Source organism: Crinia signifera, chromosome 1 (genome assembly GCF_055691185.1).
Source record: "Crinia signifera chromosome 1, ASM5569118v1, whole genome shotgun sequence".
NCBI classification, from domain to species: Eukaryota; Metazoa; Chordata; class Amphibia; order Anura; family Myobatrachidae; genus Crinia; species Crinia signifera.
In genome coordinates this window covers 283156690-283180093 of record NC_139217.1, presented here as the reverse complement: position 1 = coordinate 283180093, position 23404 = coordinate 283156690, and the positions used below count along the sequence as shown (strand labels likewise).

Here is a 23404-nt window from a genome sequence, read left to right as displayed (position 1 = left end):
GATTTTTAAAATTCTTGTATCCATTGAAAGAGGAGACCCTCAGCTTTCAGCCTAGGGCCCTTAGACTCCTGGGGGTGTTTCTGGGTACTCAGAACCCCCCCCCCCCCCCGCGTGCGCGCTACTGCATGAGTCCCATTTTGAACATCTGATGCTTTTCATTTAAAGAACAGTCTGCACCGTAAATTGTTTTGTTACTGGGAGCCTGCATCTTCCCCCACCACTAATTAGCTTGCTGAGCAATTAGTTCAAACAACAGACTGTACCAGCTGACCCAAACTCAGCCATATGTACCCGTGTCTCCCCTGTCTCGCACACTGCATAGCAACCTCATACTGTACTGTCCCTGCTTATCTGTTACCTACCTGGCTGTTTGCAATGACCAGTAGAGCCATTGTTGGCTGCCTAGGCACTGTGCAGCTTGGTGGGTAGGTGTTCCCTGTGTAATAACTGTACTGTCTCTGCAGCAGCCAGGTAGGTAACAATATAAGCAATGGCCAGTGGCATCGCTGATGGCTGCCTAGGTGCTGTGCAGCTCAGCGAATATATGTTCCCTGTATCTACAAACCCCAGGGCACATAAAGCATATACCTGTATGTGTTATGTGTATCTGTACTGTCACTGTTTTAACTGTTACCTAAATGGCTGTTGCACAGCAATCCAAATCAAATTCCTAGTATATGCAAGTATACCTGGCCAATAAAGCCAATTCTGATTCTGATTACATGGGACTAAATTAAATGTTTGTCAAAAAAGAAAAGGTTTCCTTTAATTTATTCACACGTCGATCAAATAAGGAGTGCCACAAAACTTTCTAAGAATAATTTCAAAGGGGCTTTTAACGTTATCAGAATAAGGTAGAGGAATGTTGGGAAAACAATTTAACACTCACAGGCCACTGTGAGAAAATGGGCATATTCTTTGTATAACGCCATGTCTCCCAGGATTTTAAGGACAACATTTTCAAGGAATTTCATTGGTATTTACAGTTTTACTTTCTACAAACTTTCTGGCCTCTGGTTACTTTCTTTTAAAGAGACTTTTTTTAAAATTAGGTGTGCAAATATTGGGTTTCACGGACTTCAATAGTATATGTGGCTCCTAATGTTACAAGACATGCTTTTGGAAGAGTACGACATCTGCTGGGATAATCAACTATGCACCTTGCTTGCTATGCGAAGTACAGAAAACCATCTAAAAATTGCATCAAAGACATGACAAAAATTCAGCCATCACAGTCCTGCTCCTGGTACCACCTTGCCAGTTTCCAAAAGCAACTATGTCCTAATTGTCAGAACAGATTTTAAGAGGACTCTTTTGTAAGGATGCAAAATTGAATCCACAGATATTTCATTTCCAGAATATTTGAATACACCAACCTCCTTTTTTGAGTGTGGAACCGCGGTTCTGCAAGAATATAAATGCTTTACTCTGTAGAGACCAGAAAACATTTTTTTTATGAGAATGCTGTGCTAATTCTTTAACCTTGGATCCTGCCATTGGTCAAGATAATCCTTGTGACGGTGATGCAGTTGAAATCCAATAAGATTTATCTATGACCGTAATGAATGAGCAATCCCAGTTGCAAGAAATGCACTTTGCTTACAGTCAAATATTTATGGTTCTTTACTGGTACTGAAGTGGGTATAACAGATGTTGAAATTTGATAGGTCTCTCCACTAGAAAGACATTGCATCGGGCAGAGTGTCCTATCTTTACAACATCAACTGTAGATTTGGTCAAGACTCACAGTGACTTTTTACCATCTTGTTGATCCTGTGTAAATCACATTTCCTGAATTATCCTTGTGTTCACAATATTTCCTGATATTTTGTCTCTGATTCATCCATATAAAGACAGTGACTGGAGATGTAGAAAGCCAGAATAACATAAGTTAATGGAAACTACTGATACACACCATTGAGTATTTAAGAAAGTCTACCCTCTCTCAATTGCATTAATACTTTTCTAAGATTCTATAAGAAAATTCCTTGTGTGTACCAAATGAATGAGCCTTCATGAATTGATAATGGTCCAGAAACCCCAAGTGTTAGTTCTAAGATTGAAAAAGAGTTTGGAATAGAAGTCCATGCCTCACTACGCTCACGGAAGAGGTCAGTTTTTAATGTAAAAAAGTTTGCATAAGGCTCCCGAACAGCTCTAATTCCATTGGGCAAGATGGGGCCAGGAATGCACACAAAAAAACAAAACATGGAGTACTGAGAAAAATTCAACATTTTACTCTCTACGGATGATGTTTGTATCACAACAATTTTGAGTGGTAAGGATTCAGGCATCAGTAAAATGTTAAACCCTTGTAACCACAGGAGCAAAGAAGCTGGGATAGTGTCACAGAGAGGGCTTTGCCAGCACTAATGAGTTTCTTAAATTAGAACAACATTCTCCCTTTAAAAACAGATATAGGGTTTGTTCCCTGTTCCAAATAGACCCCAAAAGGTGTATCAGATCTGAATTACATAGAGTCAGTTTGCATTTAAAAGAGAACAGCTCTAAGGAGGTAGGAATGTCCTTTACGTTTACCTTTCTAATGTTATAAACCTAACTAATTTGTAATTCTTAGGCACAGTGACACTTTAATTTTAGAACTGAGAAAATAATTCTTTGATACTTGCACAGTATGACCAAAAAAAAAAAAGACAAACAAAGTTATTTAAAAGGATAATGGTCCCATAGTTTAATTAATAGGTTAGCAAAGCAAAGTTCAATGGATTACAATATTTACATGTTGTTTAAAAAATTAAGTAGTGATAAAACATCACATTAAAAACACTTACTGTATTTTTTGGTAGCCACTCCATTAGTACTAAGTACAAGGGAGCTTGTAGAAAAGGCCAAACATTACGTTGGCAAGTTTCAGTGTTCAAGGACTCTCCACGGTAAGAAATTTTTTGCAATTGGTGCTTAAGCCATGATGCAGACAAAGGCCATTGTTTTTTTGTTTTTTTTCTTTTAAATCAGTACAAACTAGTTGTGGCTCTCTTACACAAGTATAAATTAACCATTTTTGAAAGCTTAGTTGAAATTATATATAGTTTTTGTTACAAAGTTTCCAGCAGATAAACCTGAAATGAGTTTTGATCACAAGTGAAGGCATGAGGTAGGGGATATATTACAGCAACTCAAAAAATGAGTCTCATGCTAAAAGCTAAATGACCACAACTATAGTTGCAAGTATAACAATAACAGAACAATGCCAGAAAACAAACCTTTCAAAAACTCTTAATAAAAAGTGCAATGCATATTTATTACATTGAACAAAAACAAAAGCCTACATTTACATATAACAGATTAACCATAACTTTTTCAGAAAATTGGTTAACCTTTCAAATGTAAAAATCAGAAGTTTCTAATGTGTGTGTGTTTATAATCTATTTATATGCCAAAATACGGGTTGAGAAAAATCATCATGCGGTAGTCATTTTTGGTATCTTTCGGTCACAATAATAAAATAAAACAAATGAAGATAAAAAGGGAGGAAAGGACATTAAAAGATCAAAAATGTGAAATGTAATAGACCAGTAAAACTTAAACACTTGTGAAATATGTCTCAAATATTTCTTATAGGCATCAAATAAGCATGCTGGAAACAAGATGGGTCATTATGTATGCAGTGTGTATATGCAGAAAATTGATATTTAACATACATATTACAGTCATAATCAATTAAAAAGACCTATGCTGTTTACTGCAATACTAAAGTAAATAGAAAAGACCTGGAAGGTCTACTGAACATTCGGCATGAGAACACATTAAACATGGTAAGGATTCCAAATAACAAAATATATATATCTATATGTGATCATTCACCGATACCTATAACGTTCAACATTTTTCAGCCACTTTTTTGTTTATTAAAATAAAAAAAAATAAAAAAAAAAATCACAGTATTTAAAGACCAAGTCCATGAAAGCATTTTAGTAAGATATCATGACTATTTCTCACGCATTGTTATTTTTGTTCTCTGTTATTTTGACACTGTCTTGATATTCATCCACCTGGAAAAGCAGCCTACTATACTGTATGTAAACGCTGAAAATTTTCCTGGAACATCTCTTTTATAGAGGTAATTGGAATTTGATGACCGCCAGTCACAGAGCAACTCTTGACAGTTTATGGTCTCTAGAGCAGTGGCAAAATATGGAAAGCTCATCTTCAACAGTTCTCCTAAAAGTGGTGCTTTTTAAAATTGTAAGTCATCCTTAGGAGAAAACTGAATGTTTAATCCCCCCATTAATTCACAATAAAATTATTCTAATAAAGTACAAAAAAAAAATGAACAGTGATGTCATGGTGTGGATCAGTTTGTTGTACTTTATATTACACAAGTACCAGTGCTTGGGGTAAAAAAAAAAAAAGTTAAAGGTCCTAAAAAGCAGCTTTTCATGTACTTTTTTCTTTTGAATCAATGTTTAAGCAAGTTCCTCCTGAAAATTATTATTCGGTTTTGGTCACCAAAACATTTTTAAAACAAGTGGATCCTGTTTGTTGGGAAGCATCTATTGTCCTATCCTCCAGCTTGGTGTCACACCAGGTGTCCTCCATATTGTCTATAGGCTTTCCGTTTTCCACATTTTCGTTTCTGTTTTCAACAACAGTCCTATGAAATGAAACAGCTCATCAGCATTTCAATATAAATCATATTAGGATTAATAATAGATGTTCATGGACTGTTTACAGTTAGTTATTCTGCATAATCCATTCTATAGAGCAGTTCATGTGTGCTATGCATCTCTTGGTACCTTTGTAGACAATGTATTCAACTTGCCATGGTATGTAATATTTTACATATAAATATGAATGCCTTTACTGTAACATATGCTTTAAATGTAATGGCCATTAATAGCCAACACCAGTCAAAATGTTATTTCTCAATAGACCTCTCAATTAGTTATATATATTCAAAACCATAGCATTAATTTAAAAAATTGCCCACAGATGAATGTATTTATACAGACAATACTACTATATCTAAATTTAATGCTATACCCAGACTGAGAAAGTGGCACATTGTGGACTACCATGGCCTAGAATATTAAAACTTTAAAAGATCGCTGTAAAAGGGATTGGTAAATTAAGCCAAAATATGACTGTCTTGTTGTGTACATGAACCTGTATTCTAATTTTACATGGAACATTTTTAAAATGTAAACAGATTTCAATTCAGTAAACAAATCAATTACAATAACAATTTAAGTGTTAATATTTCACTGGTAATTCAGTCTTTTTAGGGCTAAAATATAGCCTGAGTACAATAATAATTGCAATGTATATTTTATCATGGACCAAATGTAATAGGGTGTGAGAATCCAAAAGTGAGAGATTTTTGGTATGTCCCCCCCCCCCCCCCTTTTTTGTGTGTGTAAATGTGGCAATAATTATATGGCAAAAATCGACCTGGTTTTGTAGTTTAAATTAAAAAAAATGAGACACCACTCCCAAAATCTCCCACCCTATTACATTCAGTCCTATATGTGCTTTGCACTTTATTTGCTATGCCTTTTTTCTGTGGGCAGAATACTCTGGGACACATTATTGATTTGTAAAGTGTTGCTCTGCAGAGTAAAACAGAACCTCAAGAATATGCCTGTGTGATATCACTCAAAGAGAAGGGGGTTATAGGAACTGGCTACCTGTTGGCGCTATTGCAGCCTCGAGTCTGTACTAACCCACAGCTATCGCCTAACAGCAATTTACAAGATCATACAGTACAACAAGATTGGGATTCCAGGCTTCTAAGGCGCAAAGATCAGTGGTAAGGCTATCAGACGGCGACGTTTCTCTTGGTCTTATCACTATCTTGAATGTTCACACTCGATGAGATATGAAAAGAGAACCAAAATGGAAAGAAAGCCAACTATTATGTGCTGTTCCTCATTTGAACTAAAAACAGTTGTGAAAAAAAAATTGATGGGCGTACCCCACTCACGGTATTTCATTTATTTGTTCACTTGTATGCACATGCACGGGGAGAACGAAAGGTTGATGTAAAGAACCAGAGGGTCCCTAAAGATAACGCTACGTGCCTATACCCCTCCGCTAATACCGTGAGTGGGGTACGCCCATCAATTTTTTTCTCACAACTGTTTTTAGTTCAAATGAGGAACAGCACATAATAGTTGGCTCTCTCTCCATTTTGGTTCTCTTTTCATATCTCATCGAGTGTGAACATTCAAGATAGTGATAAGACCAAGAGAAACGTCGCCGTCTGATAGCCTCACCACTGATCTTTGCGCCTTAGAAGCATGGAATCCCAATCTTGTTGTACTGTGTGATATCACTGTCTTCTAGCCAAGGGATATGTGCACATTTGTTCAATGCATATGATAGATTCTGGCAAATCAACTTTTATACATGCACTTACTAAGATGACAAACTTTATACAAATGTATGGTCTTTTTTTTAATTTAGATGTGTTACAGATATCTATTTATTATGCACATATGTTTCCCTTTTATACTGTGACTTAAATCGCTTCACATAGCCCCCCCCCCAGCTAGCCAGTACCGGCTGACTCAGCTGCATGTCTTTTGATCAAAATATGCATTTTAGACATATAAATAAAACTACTGGAAGCAACAAAACTGCCTTGCTAGTATACCCAGAACACTGGGGCTTGTGACATTTGCACAGATGTTTAATATGTAAAAGGGGCTCAGATGTTAGCGGCCTCAGCTTTCCTAACTGCAAGTTTTGCTGTGCTACACTTGTGACTGGTCTTATACTAACTCTTGTGTGGTGAAAGGTGCAGCGAAGTTTCACTGTGTCTACCATGTGACAAAGATGCAAAACTGAAAGACAAATACAGTACGCTACTCATCTCAGAGCATAAGGATGCTCAGTCTAAAATCTGAATTTGAAAGTGTTGATCAGAAACATACATGCCATGTCTTAAAACATGCCGCTCCCATTCAGTGTTTAAAGCAAAGGTTCTTCCACAGAATTCACATGGAAAGCGTTTTTCTTGAGGAATATCTTTAGCATCAGAAAACTCCACAGTATCTACAAACGAAAAGACAAGACAAACAGATGTAAACATGGGCATATTTTTTGCCCTGTTATCAGTATTAATACCTGTATTCTGTATAATTTAGCAACTTTTCACTTCAATGTCTTGAGGCAAATAACTAAATTTGTATGTTTATTCATGGAGGAGATACAGTAAAAGCTAGATCCTTTCAATATAAAAAAAAAATCTATTATTAAGACAAAGGACAGACTGGCCATAGCAAATTATGTGGTTCTACTGGTAAAAGGTTGTCGGAGAGGTTTCTGCCCTTGGACTTTTTTTTTAGCTATTTCAACCAAATACATAAAGACAATACTAATGTATGGTATTAAACAACTACTAACCATCAGGCTTAACTCCAATATCTTCTTCATCACTGCTTGAAGGCTCCGTTTTATCTTTCAATTGTTCTAACTGATCCAAATTAACTAATCCAACTAGTTCAAAATTGCGGCATACCTATAGTACGGTGACAAAACAGATGTATGAAACTCAATGCAAGAGAAACTGGTTACGGCAGTATAAGTTCAGAGTTTATCACTATAGGAGTGAACATTCTGTGGTTTAGCATGTTACTGTACCATTCCATCTACTAAAACCTTCTACCATAATACATTAGACCTTCATCTAGATCAGTGGTCCTCAAACTATTTTGCTCTGGGACACCATCAGACAATAAAAATAATGACAGGACCCCACCAAGTTACTGCAGAAGGTCATCACATCACACGTGAGATCAGTAGACAGCACATACATGGCAGCATTGTGGTGACACAAAATGATGGGAGGAGTGTAAAATAACAGACAATTCAACAGATTCCTCAGACTCCTTGAATCACTGACTATGATTAGAAAAGTCATCAGCCTGACGGTCAGCAACATGGAGTCGTGACCCCATGCTGAGAAGGTCGGGACCCACTTTGGGGTCAGGACCCACAGTTTGAGAATGGCTGATCTAGATTACTGAAAAGGCTCTATACACATCTTTAAAATAAAATGTGTAAATACAGTGTTCAATCAATCTTTGAAGCAATGCTGTGCAGCATTCTTCACTGAACTATACAAACACTTGCTCTAATTCAGGTGCAGTTGTTGTTGCTATTGCTATCTTTTGCTATTCAAAATTGAAGTTATACTCTTCCATGGGCAACATATATTCTAGGGATGCCCACAGCTGTACAACTGCTAATGCATTAGTACCATTGTCGAGAAACATGTGGCAGATTGTGAGTGCCTCTGTAGACGCAGGCTGAGCTGCTCTCCTCATGGGATGCAGAGGGCTCTCAATTAGCAGGTAAGATTGGTAATGAATGTATGAACGGGCATGATCTGCCTGCATTTATCTGACCACTCCATTTCACCACCCCTGTCACTCACTTTGTGACCAATTCCTTGATACACACATGAATGTGCAGCAACCTAGAATATTGTGCATTGTGAAAGCACCCAGTTAAAAAAACCTGGCATTTCAACTCTGGTAGTGAGCCAGGCTGAACTCAGATTTAACCCGGCTCGCGGTGCAGTGCTAAAGGGTGAGCTGGGTCTCTCGCTCACATCTTAGCAAGAGTCTGCACCAGGAGATGTGCCGGCTTGGGTAGTGCCAATGGTGAGGTCACAAACCCAGCAATAAGCTGGGTGAGGTTGCCAGTCTGAAAAGAGTCTCAGCCAGGTCGCACTCGGGAATGATCAGTGTACAAAATCCAGGGTGCGACTAAGCAAAGTGGTTTGAAAGAGGTGTAACAAAAGGTAGCCATTTAAATACAAAAATATTATATCATTATATTTACCGTATAGATTTTCATTCATTCAACTTAAATTGTTTGGAATGCTATGCCATTTTGCGTTAAGGAATGATGTAACTAGCTCATAAGCGAAAGTACTGATTTTAAACTTAAAAGTGATCTCAGAGAACACAGAATTAATAAACCTGTTTTGAATTATGTAATTATTTGCTCATTACAACAAAACAATGTAATTTGTCCATTTTTCGACCATTAAATTAAAACTATATGTGCTAATTTTCATATAAGTAAGCTACTGCTTGTGAAACTAGTTTTTCTTGATTAGTTTGTAGCAACTTACTGACTACAGGTTGAGTATCCCTTATCCAAAATGCTCGGGACCAGGAGAATTTTGGATAACGGATTATTCCGTATTTCGGAATATTTTAATATTTCAATGATGTATTTTGAAGTATCTTGCATTTATGCTGTATAAACACATAATATACACACAAATATATTTTATTACCACATAAAATACACACAAATATATTTTAATTGTTCAAAAAACAAGGTTTCAAAACGTGAAACAAAATGTGTGTACTATCTCAGCATTGAATTTGAATGCCAAGCAATCATTGTCTTGCACATATATAGTGCCAGTTACATATCATGTCCCCAGTGATGCAGTTACAAATGTCCCCAGTGAGTTTTTAGTAAAAAAAATATTTTTTTTCACTTTCTGGAATGTCCGTATTTCGGAATAATTCGGATAACGGATATTCGGATACGGGATACTCGACCTGTATTTGTATAATTTTAGATATTTTGTGCACATTTTAGGCCTTGTATTTTACATGCAGAGAATGCAATTCATACCTTATGCTCATTCCTCAGATGGCTGTCTAGCTCTTCATTTTGCTTGGTTTCATAGTAGCATAGCTGACATTTGTAAGGCTTCAATTCATTGTGCTTCTCTATGTGTTGTTGCAAGCTTTCATCACTGGAGCAGGTAAATGTACATTTGTCACAACGGAACACAACTCCCTGCAATTGTTTTGATAACTTGGAGCGGCATACTTCAATAGGGACAACTCTCTCTTCTAGAATGAAGACAGAATACATCAGAGAGACATAAAAATACAAAATTACATGTTTTATAGTTTAATAACACCTCTAAAAAGGAACCAGCCAGATTTACAAACACATAGAGACAATGCACTCTATTCGCAACTGCTGGATTTAGTAGTTGTACTGTTGTATTCAGTGGTGGATTTGACCTATGGGCTGCAGCCGAGGTAGAATCCGCCACTGTAGTGAAGCCAGATGCATTGCTTGAGACTGCATTGGCTTTACTGCGACTGACAATGACGTCCTATTGGAAGTCCGACATGCCAGCCACCAAGGCAGTCCCATTGGGAGGTGTTCTCTACCTCTGGGATTCCTCTCTATGGGCTGCTTAGCAAACAAACAAAAAATAAACGCAGCATAATGCATATCTATTTGCAGCATTGTTAAGTGATCTATCATGCTGATAATTCTGTCTTATTCCCTTGGAAAATATACTTCTATAAAGTCATTAGACATTAATACAGTTTAGATTAATAGTGTTCCTTCTAGGAACTTCGGTGTGCAGGGCGCCGATTCAAAGGGAGCAGCGTGAAGGGGGCGGACCGGGCCCGCCGATGTCACTATTGTGGGCGGTCCCGGGCCACCTTAACAAAAGGGGCGTTCCCGGGCCGCGCCGTGATGAAGAGGCGGGCATGGCCATCAAAGAAGGGGGCGGGCCCGACCGCCCTGAAGGCTTTGCACTGCCAGGGAAGCACTGGGCATCACTACCTACAGCGGCGCCGGGCTTCCCCGGTCTCACCTGCAGGGAGGAAGGCAGGCTGTTTTTGCGGGGAGCTGCCAGGGAGGCAGGGCGCATTTTGTCCTTTAAAAATCGCTAAAACAGCCTAGCGGGAACACTAATTAAGACACTACAGTAATCTAAATAAACAACTACTAGTTGTAAACCTGAGGTCACCACTTTTTAAAAGCACAATTGTCAGGGTGGATGTATGTGATCATCTAAACAACACTGCTCACAAGGGAATAGAACATCAGCATGGGAATCCTAATAACACACTGCTTCTTGTTATCTGATCCAATGCTTACTAAAAATATCACTCCCCACCAGAGTGCTCATAAACAATGAAATATTTAACATATGGAAAGACCAACCATTTGATACATTATGCAAAACTTGATTTCCCAGTGATATAAATGAATATGTCTTACATATTTGTCAGCTGTTATTTGTCCAGTATGCATTCGGACACTGTTGGACTAATTTGGACAAAGCCAACGCGAGGTGGCTTGATTGAGTACAAATTAGGTTGGTGCACAGTTGAGTACTATATTGCAATGAATACAAGTGCTGCCATTTTTCTATTTGTATGTATGTATAGTTTATATGTAGTGTGTCTGTGTGTGTTAACAAAAACATACATACACTAATTATTATTATACAGGCCATCCATTTGATAGTTAGAGGTATTATGCCTAATGAATAATAAGACTGATCAATATACTTTCTCAAATAAAATAGGTTTGCAAATTAACTACTGCTTAGAAGCAAAAAAAACTAAATGGTGCTCATGAAATGATTAGGAAGGCAATCAATGGCAATATATAGTACAAGACATGGGAATACAATTATGAGGGATTCCAGTTACCGCACATGGGAGTGTAAAACAAATGAAGACTTTACCTCTATGTAGGACAATATGATCTATCATGTTGTGCTTATATTTGGTGTGATACAGACAGAGAGGACATCGGAGATCTTTGGGTCCCTCTTTGGGAGTGGTGGAATGGCCAGCTTCAATATGCATCGTAAAAGCAGATCTGTGGAAGCAAAACAATAACTAAAGTAAACGTGATCGCTTCATCATTCTTAGGCACAGAACGCAAAAAAAATAAAAAAAATAAAATCAGTGGTACTTCTTTACTTTCACGGCGCCACTAGATAGGACAGATAGGATACTACATAGGATACGATTTTGTATGCGATTTGACATAAGATATCGCATAAGATATAGGATAAGATTTACTATCCATTTCATTACCCCACTATCCACTAGGGCGTGGAGTTGATTTTATATAGCGTGGCGAGCGCAGCGAGCCACCGAGCCCGAAGCGTGGCGAGCGCAGCGAGCCCCGCGAGGGGACACGGAATGTTTTTTATGGAATTGCATGCAAATGGCATGCAATATTGGGGACTTGCTTTGAAACAACATCCGTGTCCCCTCGCCACGCTTCGGGCTCGGTGGCTCGCTGCGCTCGCCACGCTATATAAAATCAACTCCACGCCCTAGTGGATAGTGGGGTAATGAAATGGTTAGTAAATCTTATCCTATATCTTATGCGATATCTTATGTCAAATCGCATACAAAATCGTATCCTATCTAGTATCCTATATGTCCTATCTAGTGGCGCCGTGAAAGTAAAGAAGTACCAAATCAGTTTTAAAAGTGCTTTACTTCCTTAATAAAATATTAAAAAGTTGCTTCCTGCGAGAGTTTATACTTCTTAAAATAGGTTTTAAAATTTTCTAAAAATAGAGGTCAATTTATTTAATGTTGCTATACATTAAAATAATCAATATCTTTCATGATATAACATGGTAAACACTGGTCTCTGCCAATGTAAAGATGTTCTAGATCGCATTATACACTTGGTCCAGCTACATATAAAACAATAAGGGGGCTATTCAATCTGTGAAGGATTTTTTGCCGGCGAAAAGTCATTCATTTATCTGCACAGGTTATACTAGTAATTTCCCCTGCGATTTGGGAGGTGGGAGTGGAAGGTGGGGGATATGTATATAACTTTGTATATAACTTTGGATAGAGATAAAGAGGAGAGTGATAAATCCACAGGCTATGTTTAAAAAAATGAGCTGCTCTGGTAAAGCTCCCCCCTAGTAAGGAGATCAGGAAACCATAAACTATTAGGGCAGGGGTGTCAAACACAAGGCCCGCGGGCCAAATCCAGCCCGCCAGACCTCTTCATGTGGCCCGCGCAGCCGCTGCCCGCCTTCACCTTTTATTCTCGATTTTTTTTTTAAAACAAGAAAGCCGCCTCTTCAGCGCATGCGCGGCAGCCTACAAGCTAGAGAACGTCTGCCCTCTAGCGAAGTGCCGCCGGTCGTCAACCCCTCCTCCGCTCCCACCTGCTGTATAGGAGCCAGAGAGAGGAAAGAGCAGGTCCGTCGTGGTGAATGGTATTGCTGCTGCTGTGCGCTCCAGGTCACTTACTGCTGAGTGTGCACTGCACAGTGACCGGGAGCACGCTGCCCCCCACTCCTGGATAGATAGTGCGAGGAGCGCTACTCACAGGAGGGAGGGGGAAATGCGCCTGTGTGAGAGAGCAGCTGTATCCTTGGTGGTGGAGCAGCTCAGACTGGAGTGGACGCATCAGAGCGGGTAAGTGTCAAACTCTCTGCCTATGTGTGTGTGTGTGCACTGGCACATTGCAGTCCATCATTAATTGCTGTGTCCCATGATAATAAGCAGGACATATGCCCTAAGACTGAGTGCTGCCCCCCTGTGCAGTTCACAGCAATAGCAGGAGGGAAATGCTACTGCTGAGTATACAATAATTGAATGCAGTGACAATAATTTATGATAATAAAGAGTGGACACATAGTCCTACAGATACAACCGGCCCTTTGAGGGTGACCAAACTGCCGATGCGGCCCCCGATGAATTTGACTTTGACACCCCTGTATTAGGGTTTCCTGTGCACTTTAGCTGGGACACACTGGCTTAGCTGTAACTTTTTTTGCACATATACATTCCCTACCTAGGTTGCAGATAGTTATACCTAGGTTGCAGATAGTTATAGACATATACACACACGATAGATAGATAGATATAGATATATAGATAGATATTATGCAGACTTCATAAATGTGGTGTTTTTTTGATAAGATATACTCTAAGTTCAGCTACTGGTTTATTTTCTACAAGATCTGTGGACTGATATACTGAGACACACATTTACTGAGTTACTTGTTTACTCTTACTTGAAGCATGTATAAAATGTGCATTCCTTGCACTTAAAAAGCTTCTTCCCTCCATGTTTGTCCCGGTAGTGACGCCGAATGCTCTGAATATACCCAGAGGAAAAATCACAAAATTCACAGTTGAGGGCAGCTTCTTCAGTTTGCTCTGAGGGTGAGTTAGCCACAGGGAGAGGCGAGGGGCTATTGTTGTAGTTATTTCTGGCAAGTGCTGCTGACTGATAATGGTTGAGCTGCTGCTGAACATCTGGTGGCTCAGAATATGATGAGTCTGTAAATGACAAGGAGTGGTAGAGGTGGGGGGTCAGTTATGAAAATACATAATCCAGGTTGTTTTCAAATTAAATTACGAACAAACAATTAGACATTCTAAAACTATACCAAACTAGACAGTGAAAGTCGCAGTGGCCAGATATATCACAATTCAGCAGGACAAACAGTGTGGCATACAGATGTGTCCTCATATGCCTAGAGGTACGTTTACTACACTGTGGGTTTATTGAAGTGGAAATGTTCCCCATAGCAGCCAATCAGATTCTACTTCATCTAACCCATTCCAGAAGAAAGTAGTAGGAATGTGTTCGATTGCCACGGGCAACCTCTCCACTTCTATAAGCCTGCAGAGGGGATTGTCAGCTTTTCCTGGAGCTAATCTATAGAAGCTGATGGGCTTCTCTCTGCATTCTGAGCTGAGAGGGATCCAATCGGATGCCTCCCAGCACCAGCTGTGTCCCTCTGGTCATGTGCAGATGGTCTCCCAGGGCGTAAACCCGGAAGTCCAGTGACTGGCGCTGAATGCAAAAGGACAGCTCTTCTTCTCATGAGAGCTATCTTCTGTGGTACTAATCTTTTAAGTTAGTACATATGCAATTAGCATGAATGATGTGTGGCGAGATATACAGTACCACCATTGCATAGTACATCCTACGTTGGGCAGTACGGATGGTGTAACGGTTAGCATTACTGCCTCACAGCACTGATGTCATGGGTTTGATTCCCATCATGGCTCTAACTGTGCGGCGTTTGTATATTCTCCCCGTACTTGCGTGAGTTTCCTCCGGGTACTCCGGTTTCCTCCCACAATCCAAAAATATACTGGCAGGCTAATTGGCTCCAAACAAAATTAACCCTAGAATGTCTGTGTGCGTGTACATGTGGTAGGGAATATAGATTGTAAGCTCCACTGGGGCAGGGACTGATGTCAATATTCAAATATCCTCTGTAAAGCGCTGCGGAATATGTGTGCGCTATATAAGAAACTGTTAATAATAATCCTTCACTTAGAGTGGCCTGTTTGCAATCCCACAGAGCTAGCAATGCCCCTTTCAGACCGCACATAAAAAAGTTATATTGACGTTTTTTTACCGGTTCAAAACGGTAATGTGTGCGGTCTGAAAGGTGCAGAGTGATTTTTACCGTTTCCTAAAAAACCCTGTTTTTTTTGGAAACGGTAAAAATGGACGGTCCTACCCGTTTCAGACCCGTTTATTTGGTGTCTAGAATGGGTCTGAAACGGTATTCCCTGCCCCCAGCGCAAGGAAGGGAATGATCGTGCTGGGGGCAGGGGGTCCCTGCAAGTGTCCGCGGCACTGTGTCCTGCCCTGCCCGGGGTGAGAGCGGGGGCCGCTGCTACTGCTGGCGGGGCAGTGGGAAGCTCCCAGCAGCAGCAGGGTGAATCGGACAGAGCCGAGGAGGTGAGCGGGGACAGGCGGCTCTGGCTGGGGTGCGGGTGGCTGTCTGCCCCGTCTCACCATCAGCCTGCAGGTACCGGAGTGCGGGCAGCGCAGCCCGCTGTGGATGTCCTCCTCGCTGCCTCCTCGCCCTCTGTGGGGGGGGGGGGATGTCCTCCTCGCTGCCTCCTCGCCCTCTGGGGGGGGGGGGCTGCGGGAGCCCGATGTGGACGTCCTCCTCGCCCTCTGGGTGGGGGGGGGGGGGAGCAGCCAGCGGTGCAGCTGATGGAGAGCGGGCAGGGGAGCGCATGGTGAGATGATGGAGGGGGGGGGTACCGCTTTACTGTATTGCTTTCGCACTACAAACCTGCTTTAGACCAGGTATTTATATGCGGTGTGAAAGGGGTTAAACTTGTTCTGACCAGTTTTAAAAACCGTTTTAAGTACCTGGTCTGAGCAGGTTTTGCGGTGTGAAAGCAGCATAACAGTTGAAGACTGCACTTTTTCCATATAACCCAAGGAACCACCTACAGTACATGGTGGAGAAACACCTCCCTAACAGTTGAAGAACTTTGCAACTTTTGAGGAGTCTGTACGCAAGACATTTTGACAATATCAATTTGTTTTGTAAGGTATTATTCCTCTTGGATTGTAGTTATTGTTTTTAAGGAATTAGTCGCGTGAGACATTTATTGAGTTTTTTTGGTTCAGAATAGTACAAAAGGATTTTGAGGATTTTTTGGCAAAGAACAGTGAATAGAAGCTTTTGTCCCCCTGATATACCATATATACTCGAGTATAAGCCTACTTTTTCAGTACATTTTTTATGCTGAAAAAGCCCCCCTCGGCTTATACTCGAGTGAGGGTCCCGCTTTAGTCAATACGTTTTCCCAGTTTTTGTTGTAAAATTAGGTGCCTCCGCTTATATTCGGGTCGACTTATACTCGAGTATATACGGTAAGTTGACTTAGGGACCTGCTCAGCTTTGAATGCGTTACCTATTTTGCAGAGCTTCTAGTTTTGGGGTGTTTGGTGAAGCCCTGGATTGTACATTTTTCCTGTTAGATTCTATACTAAAGTAATTTCTTATAATCTCTAAAACTCACTGATCTTCGATAGAATATGTTCATATGGCTGTTTATTTTGACCCCTCTGAAGGTCGCAATGTACATGTTCTATTGTTTTTCTGGTTTATAAACTTCTTGTTGTAAGACGTGGAGGACCAAAAACAAATTTGATTGACACAATGGTTTTAATTCATCTAAAAAAGAACACATTAGCATGGCATCTATTTTTTTACTTCAAATATGAAAATCCTTTCATAAGAAATTCATTTCATGAGAAATTTTCTATTTTAAGAATGGATTGTCTGATGGCCAAGGATGTAAAAAGATTTTTGGCCTCTATTATTGAAGCTACAGACCTTTCTAAGGAAGCAATTGTGTCCATGAAATATTTGCAGAGGAATACTATGACTCTTAGCATATTTCCAATACTCTAGTAAGTATTGCCTATTTGTTTCCTTCCACAGTCTGGAGGCTCCGGATAGCAGGCTATGGCCATACCAGACATCAGTATGGTTCCTGAAGAATTTTAGAATAAGACTTCATCTTTCAAGATATGGAATCTCTGAGAGGACCCCCATCTTCATAAATAGCTTTACGGAATAAACCTTAAACTGACCTTTTCACAATGAAAAAAATCTGTCATCGTCTGATTGGCCTGGAACACACTATTCTCCAGACACAGGATTTGTTTGTGTAAATGTAAAATCCCAACATTAGCCAATCATATGTTTCTGTGCTGCCACAATTTTTTCTAAATACTTTTGTCTATCTTTGGTACTCCAAACATCAGTGGGGAATCCCCAAGGTATTCCTTGTTGACGTCAGTGCTGCAGCAGTGACGGCTCCTCCGTCGGCGGTCTGTTACTACTGACCTCTGTATGCCAGCTGACTAGGGTCACTGTGGGCAAGTTTGGCACCCTTTGTAAGGCTTTTTAATGCAGTTACCTGTGAATGCATATTACTACTCACAAAAACCAGCAAAAGCTGGGCAAAACGGCTGATTGGTTTTTGTAACATATAATGCTTCAATAAAATGTATTTCTTCGTTGAAATGGTGTGCTGGTCCTTTACTACTTCTTCCATTTCAGCATGGAGATGTGAATGTGCTTTATAACTATTGGCTGTATGGACCCTGCACCCACTTTTTCTTGCTCTCTGAGGAAGCTGCCGATCATATAGGTGGAGAAATGCTTAAGGGCTATCTGGTACCAGCATCGATCTTATGTCCATCTGTGGTAATAATGCTAAAGCCAGACTCCAGACAAGGCAAACTGGAGTGCTAACCAGCCAGGAGCTGTCATTTGAAAAAGCCATACCCTGGTGGCAACCTCTTTATTTCTGGACATTCTGGCACAACTTAGCGGTGATTACAACAATACCAATCAGAAAGGAGTGGTAAATATACTAACGTAAAACAATCCCTTTAATATAGTTATTTGCCAGTACTGTGCACACTGTCTTTTTTGTTGTAAGGAAAAAGCCATCGCTGCATCCATTTTAAAATGGGACTCCCTAAGGTTTATTCACTAACAAAATAATAATTTATTTAAAAGAGGCTTTTGTTCTTTCCATTTGTAGGTGACTAACCCAGAAAGTTGGAAGTTGGAACTCCATACCAATGCCAACCCCTTTGAACATACTAATATCTATCTGAAAGTGCTAATAGAAATCAGACGGTACTAACTAATATTAGTTGTATTCTCTTTAGATGTATTATTTTTTACAGTTTGTGTTATTCATATGTTCATTGTACTCTATTCGTATTTTTTAGATATAGTGAAGCTCAGTGGATCATGAAGTTGGATACAGTACATCCAAAGGGTCTCAACGACATGATTTTACGCAACAGCTTTTTGTAATTTCTCATTATGGGGGTCAGATTCAATTTATTCAATGTTTTATTATAGTTGATTGCTAAAATGTTGGCAAATTATGTTTATGGTATTGAGTGTTGTATTTTCTCTTTTTTCTTTTTATTCATTTTCAAATGTATGTTTTTGTGAAGCAATATTTGGTTCACTATTGCTTTAATAACCCAAAAAAATTTTTTAAGTCATACTTTGTGCGTGATGATGTAAATACGAAAATAATCATTTATTTAACAGAGGCTTATATTGATAAGTCATATTTACTTGATTCAATCCTATAAATAGAGGATTGAATCAAGCTAATATGACTTATCACTATAAATGCTTTGCTATATCTAGTTAGTCGATGTGATTTTACATCTTGATTATTTATGTTTATATGCACTTTACAGATGGAGCCCCTTTCATTCAGCTCCAGGGCTCGCCAGAATGTCCCCACTGGCAAGTCCTGGCTGAGAGGCACTCCATGTGACTGGGACGCACATCCCAGTCACTCGGCAGCGGGGATCGGAACCCCAGCCCGCCTCCGCTTTAGGTAACATGCACGCTTAGGTGGGGGTGTGGTGAGGCGGCGGGGACCGATGGGGAGCTCCATCGGAACGGGGCACGCGAGCATCTCGTGCGCTCCCTTCCGGCGGCTGTCGGCTGGTGGTTCTATTGCCAGCCCCCAGCTGAATGAGAGCAGCTCCATCTGTATGTATTGCCTTGACAACCGTGTCAATGTGCCAGTTTTCAAGTGTGTAGTTAGAGGATGTTACTGAGGGGGATCGCGTTGAAGGGCAGGAGTAGCATCCTGGGCTTTTGCGTGGTGTGGTGTTATTAAAGGTATGTCAGTTTGTCTTTTTTGTGAGTCTGATAACATTTATTTGTTGAAACGTTGCTATTGGATAAAAATGTTTTGCACATGTTTTCTAAAGGCTGGAGTGCTGCATGTTCTATTTCTACATATACACACATACATGTATACATAAAAAAATAAGACGCAATGCAGCGGCACTCAAACAGGACTATCACCAAGAAAAACAGTCAGACCAATTTGGGGTTCCGTTGGACGTTTCAGTCGGCTAGACTTATCAAGAACAAGGGCATACACACACACACAATATATATATATATATATATACACACACACACACACACACATATATACATACACACACACACACACACACACACACACTCCTATAGACACATAAGCCTTCATGCCTTCTTACCATCTAGACCAGATTCCTTTCCAATCCTTGAGCTCTGCTTGGCACGGGGGCTATTTGGAACCATGGTGCGTAATTTTGGCAGTGGTAGAGTTTTCCCATGAACTTTTAAAGAGTGATCTTTTAACTGACTGATGGTCATTGTAGATACAGGGCATAATGAGCATTTGTATGCATGCTCACCTGAAATTGGCAAACAAGAAGACTATTTAGCAAAGTTCGAGCAAATGTAAAAAAATAAAGGTAAATTGTGGATTTAAATCTAAAAAATATGCCATGTTACGATAACTTACCACCATGCGCTTTTATAATATGTGTCTTCAGGCGGCTACTGTAGGAGGATTTGAAAGGGCAATGTTTGCATCTAAATGGAGTGTGATGTCCATGATGATCCTGAATGTGACGATCCAGACTGGTAAAACGTAAAGAAGCGGTATTAGAAAAAGAAAAAAATCATAACTTTTCAACCTTACAGTAGGTTGATAAAAAAAAAAAAGCTGGTGTGCAAAAAGTATATTAAAAAACTCCATTACAAATTGATGTAGCTTTTATATTCTGAACGTTTTCTATTGATACTTATTGCGTAAATTTGTTATATTTATATGAACTTTGCACAGGCAAGAACTTTTGAAAGCTCATTCATTTGAAACTCGGTGAGGTAATGCATGCCTGAAAGTTGTGAGGAAAAAAAAAGGTTATGAGGATCATATCTTGCCAGACCCTTGTTCATACTAAAAGAAACACTGTAAAAAGGCCTAGGCATGCTCCGATTCTCTAAAACTTTAGTCCAATAGGTGTCTTGAATGGCCCCTCATAACATCAGCACATACTTAAGACCTGGTGCTAAAGACAGAAGGCTCACAGACTGCCTATAGTGTACAAAAAAAAATGGTCAATAAGTCGCTATTTGCACTGTGAAATATCACAATAAGTGCTGTATGCACTTCCTGTCCCTGGCTCCTGGATGACTCAAATATGAAAATGTAAAAGGTAGTTGTCTGAATGTTAAAGAGCTACTCAAAGTCAGTAACAAATGCACAAACCTTATTTAGGGGCTAATGTCTCAACATCCACATGTGCTAAAATAGGGGCAATTTGCAAAGTGATATGTGATGTATGGACATATCTTGCAATAAAGCTCTGTCCAGGAGATGGCTCTCTGCAGCCATATTGGGAATTTTTCATAAAAAAATATCCCAACCATGAGCTGCACATGCGCCATCGCCGCTACCACCACCGCCCGCAGCCCCTGTCAATTATGGAGGCCCCCTCCCACCCGCTAGTAATATTTTCCAATACAGTAAAGTGATCTGCAGTTTTGGAGGGTCACTTTACTGCATCGGGGGTTACAGGAGCAGCAGAAAGCCCAGATGATCAGCAGCCCTCATTGGAGTACCAATCACCGGACCCTGGTGATCAGCTTTTGTGTTCAACTGGACTCACACAACAGATCACACTGGCCTATCCCTGCACTGCTTTCTCTTACTACATGATTTGCATGCCTGTGCCCTGTTAATATCATAGCGCTTACTACAAATTTTTATATGAAATGCAATACAAAAACTGTCCCAAAAGACCTTTAATACATTCAAGGTGATACTAAATTAATGTCTTTTTACATCATTTGAAAAATATATATGTTGGTAATAAATGGGGCCAATAGAATTTTAATGAAAGGAAATTGTAACATACCTACAGACTAAGGACAGATGGAACCGCGCTCATCTTTGTGACTCGGCGTGCGCCATTTGCAGCAATCCAAGACAGGTCTTCTCTATGTGCCAGCACCAACAATGACCACGGCTCCATCTGTATATTTTTTGCAGGTGTTGGAAAACTGTTGTTCCTTTAAGACAGTGGTTTTCAAATGTTTTTGAGAAATTATATTTACTTCTGCTTGCACACACATTTTCGGTTTCAAAGAAACAAGCACTGGTTTTGCCTGTTAACTTGATGATAAATAATTTGAATTGGTTCTGGACCACAAACCCAGGTGTCCTCAGGCAAACCAGGGTGTCACATCACTCAGTTGGGAACCACTGTTTTAAAAGGAATCCAATGACAAGTCCCAAAATATGAGCTGATTTATCATCATACTGATTAGATGTATGAAGCAGTTAAGGAAATACAGCATGCACTTAAAATTCTTTCTCTCACAGCACTTACTTGTGCCTGAAGGCAGAGACAAAGGAGCAGAACTGGCAGCTGTACTTGACTTCTCGATTAAACCTAGCTAGTGCCAAGTGACTCCTCTCATGTGAACGCAGGCCTTGCATGGACATTAGAACACGATCACACTGCTTACAGGGGTAGCCACCAGGTCTGGTACGCGGCGGCAACTTTACAACCTTTGTTTCTACCTCAACAGCTACTTCTCTTGGCTCAGTGCTGGGGTCAGTTGGCTCCTCTTCAACATCTTTGCTTTTCAGATCGGTCTCATCCTTATAGAAAGAAAGAACAAAATCTATGCTTGCCATTGCAGAAAATAAATTTTTATAGTTACGCACACTTGGGAAAGAAATCTTAAAGAACTAATACACTTAATTTGATCAGTGTAATAATTAAAACATATCTGCAGTCACTTCAAATCAATACAGTATGTTTTTAAAAGTTATTCAAGCTATATAACAAGTGAATAAATGCATGGATCTTTCCAACAAATAGCTCCTTTACATGTAAAGCAGTTCTCTAATGTCACATGCAGCCATTGAATCAGATCTCTCCTGCTCCAGGAGACGTAAGCAGAAACAAAACTGAATAGCAGAAGTCCAGGCTGCATGTGAGAGCCAGACCCTGCTGAATAGAGTACATGCTCAGAGAAGGAACCCTCCTCACCGAGGTAGTATTACAATGAATGAGGATACTTCAGGTAGAGATCATTTAAAGGGGAAACCTTTTCAAAGCTTTGCCACATCATGTACAATTTGAAATGTAATCTACTGATAAATTGCAGCACAAAAAAAGTGTTTAACCCTTTAGAATTGATATGCTTTACCTTCTAAAAATGTGTAATCTAAAATATGTAAGAATGAAAACATCTACACACAGAAGCAGTTTCCAATTTATTGTCTCAACCTATTTTTCATGAGGGTCAATTTAGTAGGATCCTGAAACTCAGGAGCACAAGTTAGGCCTTAGTGATATTACTGGTACATACTGTAGCAAAATGAAAGCCTCTTCTGTACAGTGTAGGTCTGCTTTAAATATTTATTTTATACCTGTTTTAAGATCAAACAGCCAATAAAGTAAAACCTCCAACTACAAATATGAATAGGATTCTCTATTATACAATACACATATTTAGGTTTCTAGATCATACATTAAAATACAGGACTAACTAATCTTAGCTGATGCAACGTGAAATAAATATTACTTAAGTAGTAATTCTATGTTAATTTGTGTTCATTATTTTGGTCATCCAAAATGCACCATTTTAAATATTTTCCAAACATGTTCAAGCTAGATGTGGATCCATTTGTTGGTACCCTTTCATGAAAAAAACTATTTTCTTTCTCCGAATAACTTAAAAACGGACAAAAGTAACTGGCATCCATCATTGTTTATTCCATATTTAATAGAAACCACACTTTGCATTTGATTTTTGATTCAACAGAATATTTGAAATAAAACAAATTAAATGGCATGGACAAAAATGATGGGAACATTAACCTTAACAATTTTAAAGCAAAACGGAATATACTGCGCTACAGATGGAGCCAGACAAAATTTTCTGCCAGACCGCCATCTGCAGGTTTCTGGCGGATGGCGATCTGGC

At 39.6% G+C, this 23404-nt stretch overlaps 1 protein-coding gene across 2 annotated transcripts in view; it reads right to left on the bottom strand.

Annotated features, from left to right (window-relative positions):
* Window positions 1-3241: 3241 nt before the first annotated feature.
* The window catches only part of ZNF462 (zinc finger protein 462), a 75926-nt gene continuing 55763 nt past the window's right edge, over window positions 3242-23404 (bottom strand). For both annotated transcript variants that reach the window (XM_083185034.1, XM_083185026.1), the window contains 9 exons: window positions 21796-22070; window positions 19923-20041; window positions 19633-19812; window positions 13817-14084; window positions 11498-11634; window positions 9625-9848; window positions 7369-7483; window positions 6897-7017; window positions 3242-4615 (listed from right to left, as the gene is read on the bottom strand). In XM_083185034.1, coding sequence (XP_083041160.1) covers window positions 4453-4615; window positions 6897-7017; window positions 7369-7483; window positions 9625-9848; window positions 11498-11634; window positions 13817-14084; window positions 19633-19812; window positions 19923-20041; window positions 21796-22070 — 1602 coding nt within the window. In that variant the 3' untranslated portion in view covers window positions 3242-4452. The remainder of the gene's footprint in view (window positions 4616-6896; window positions 7018-7368; window positions 7484-9624; window positions 9849-11497; window positions 11635-13816; window positions 14085-19632; window positions 19813-19922; window positions 20042-21795; window positions 22071-23404) is intronic.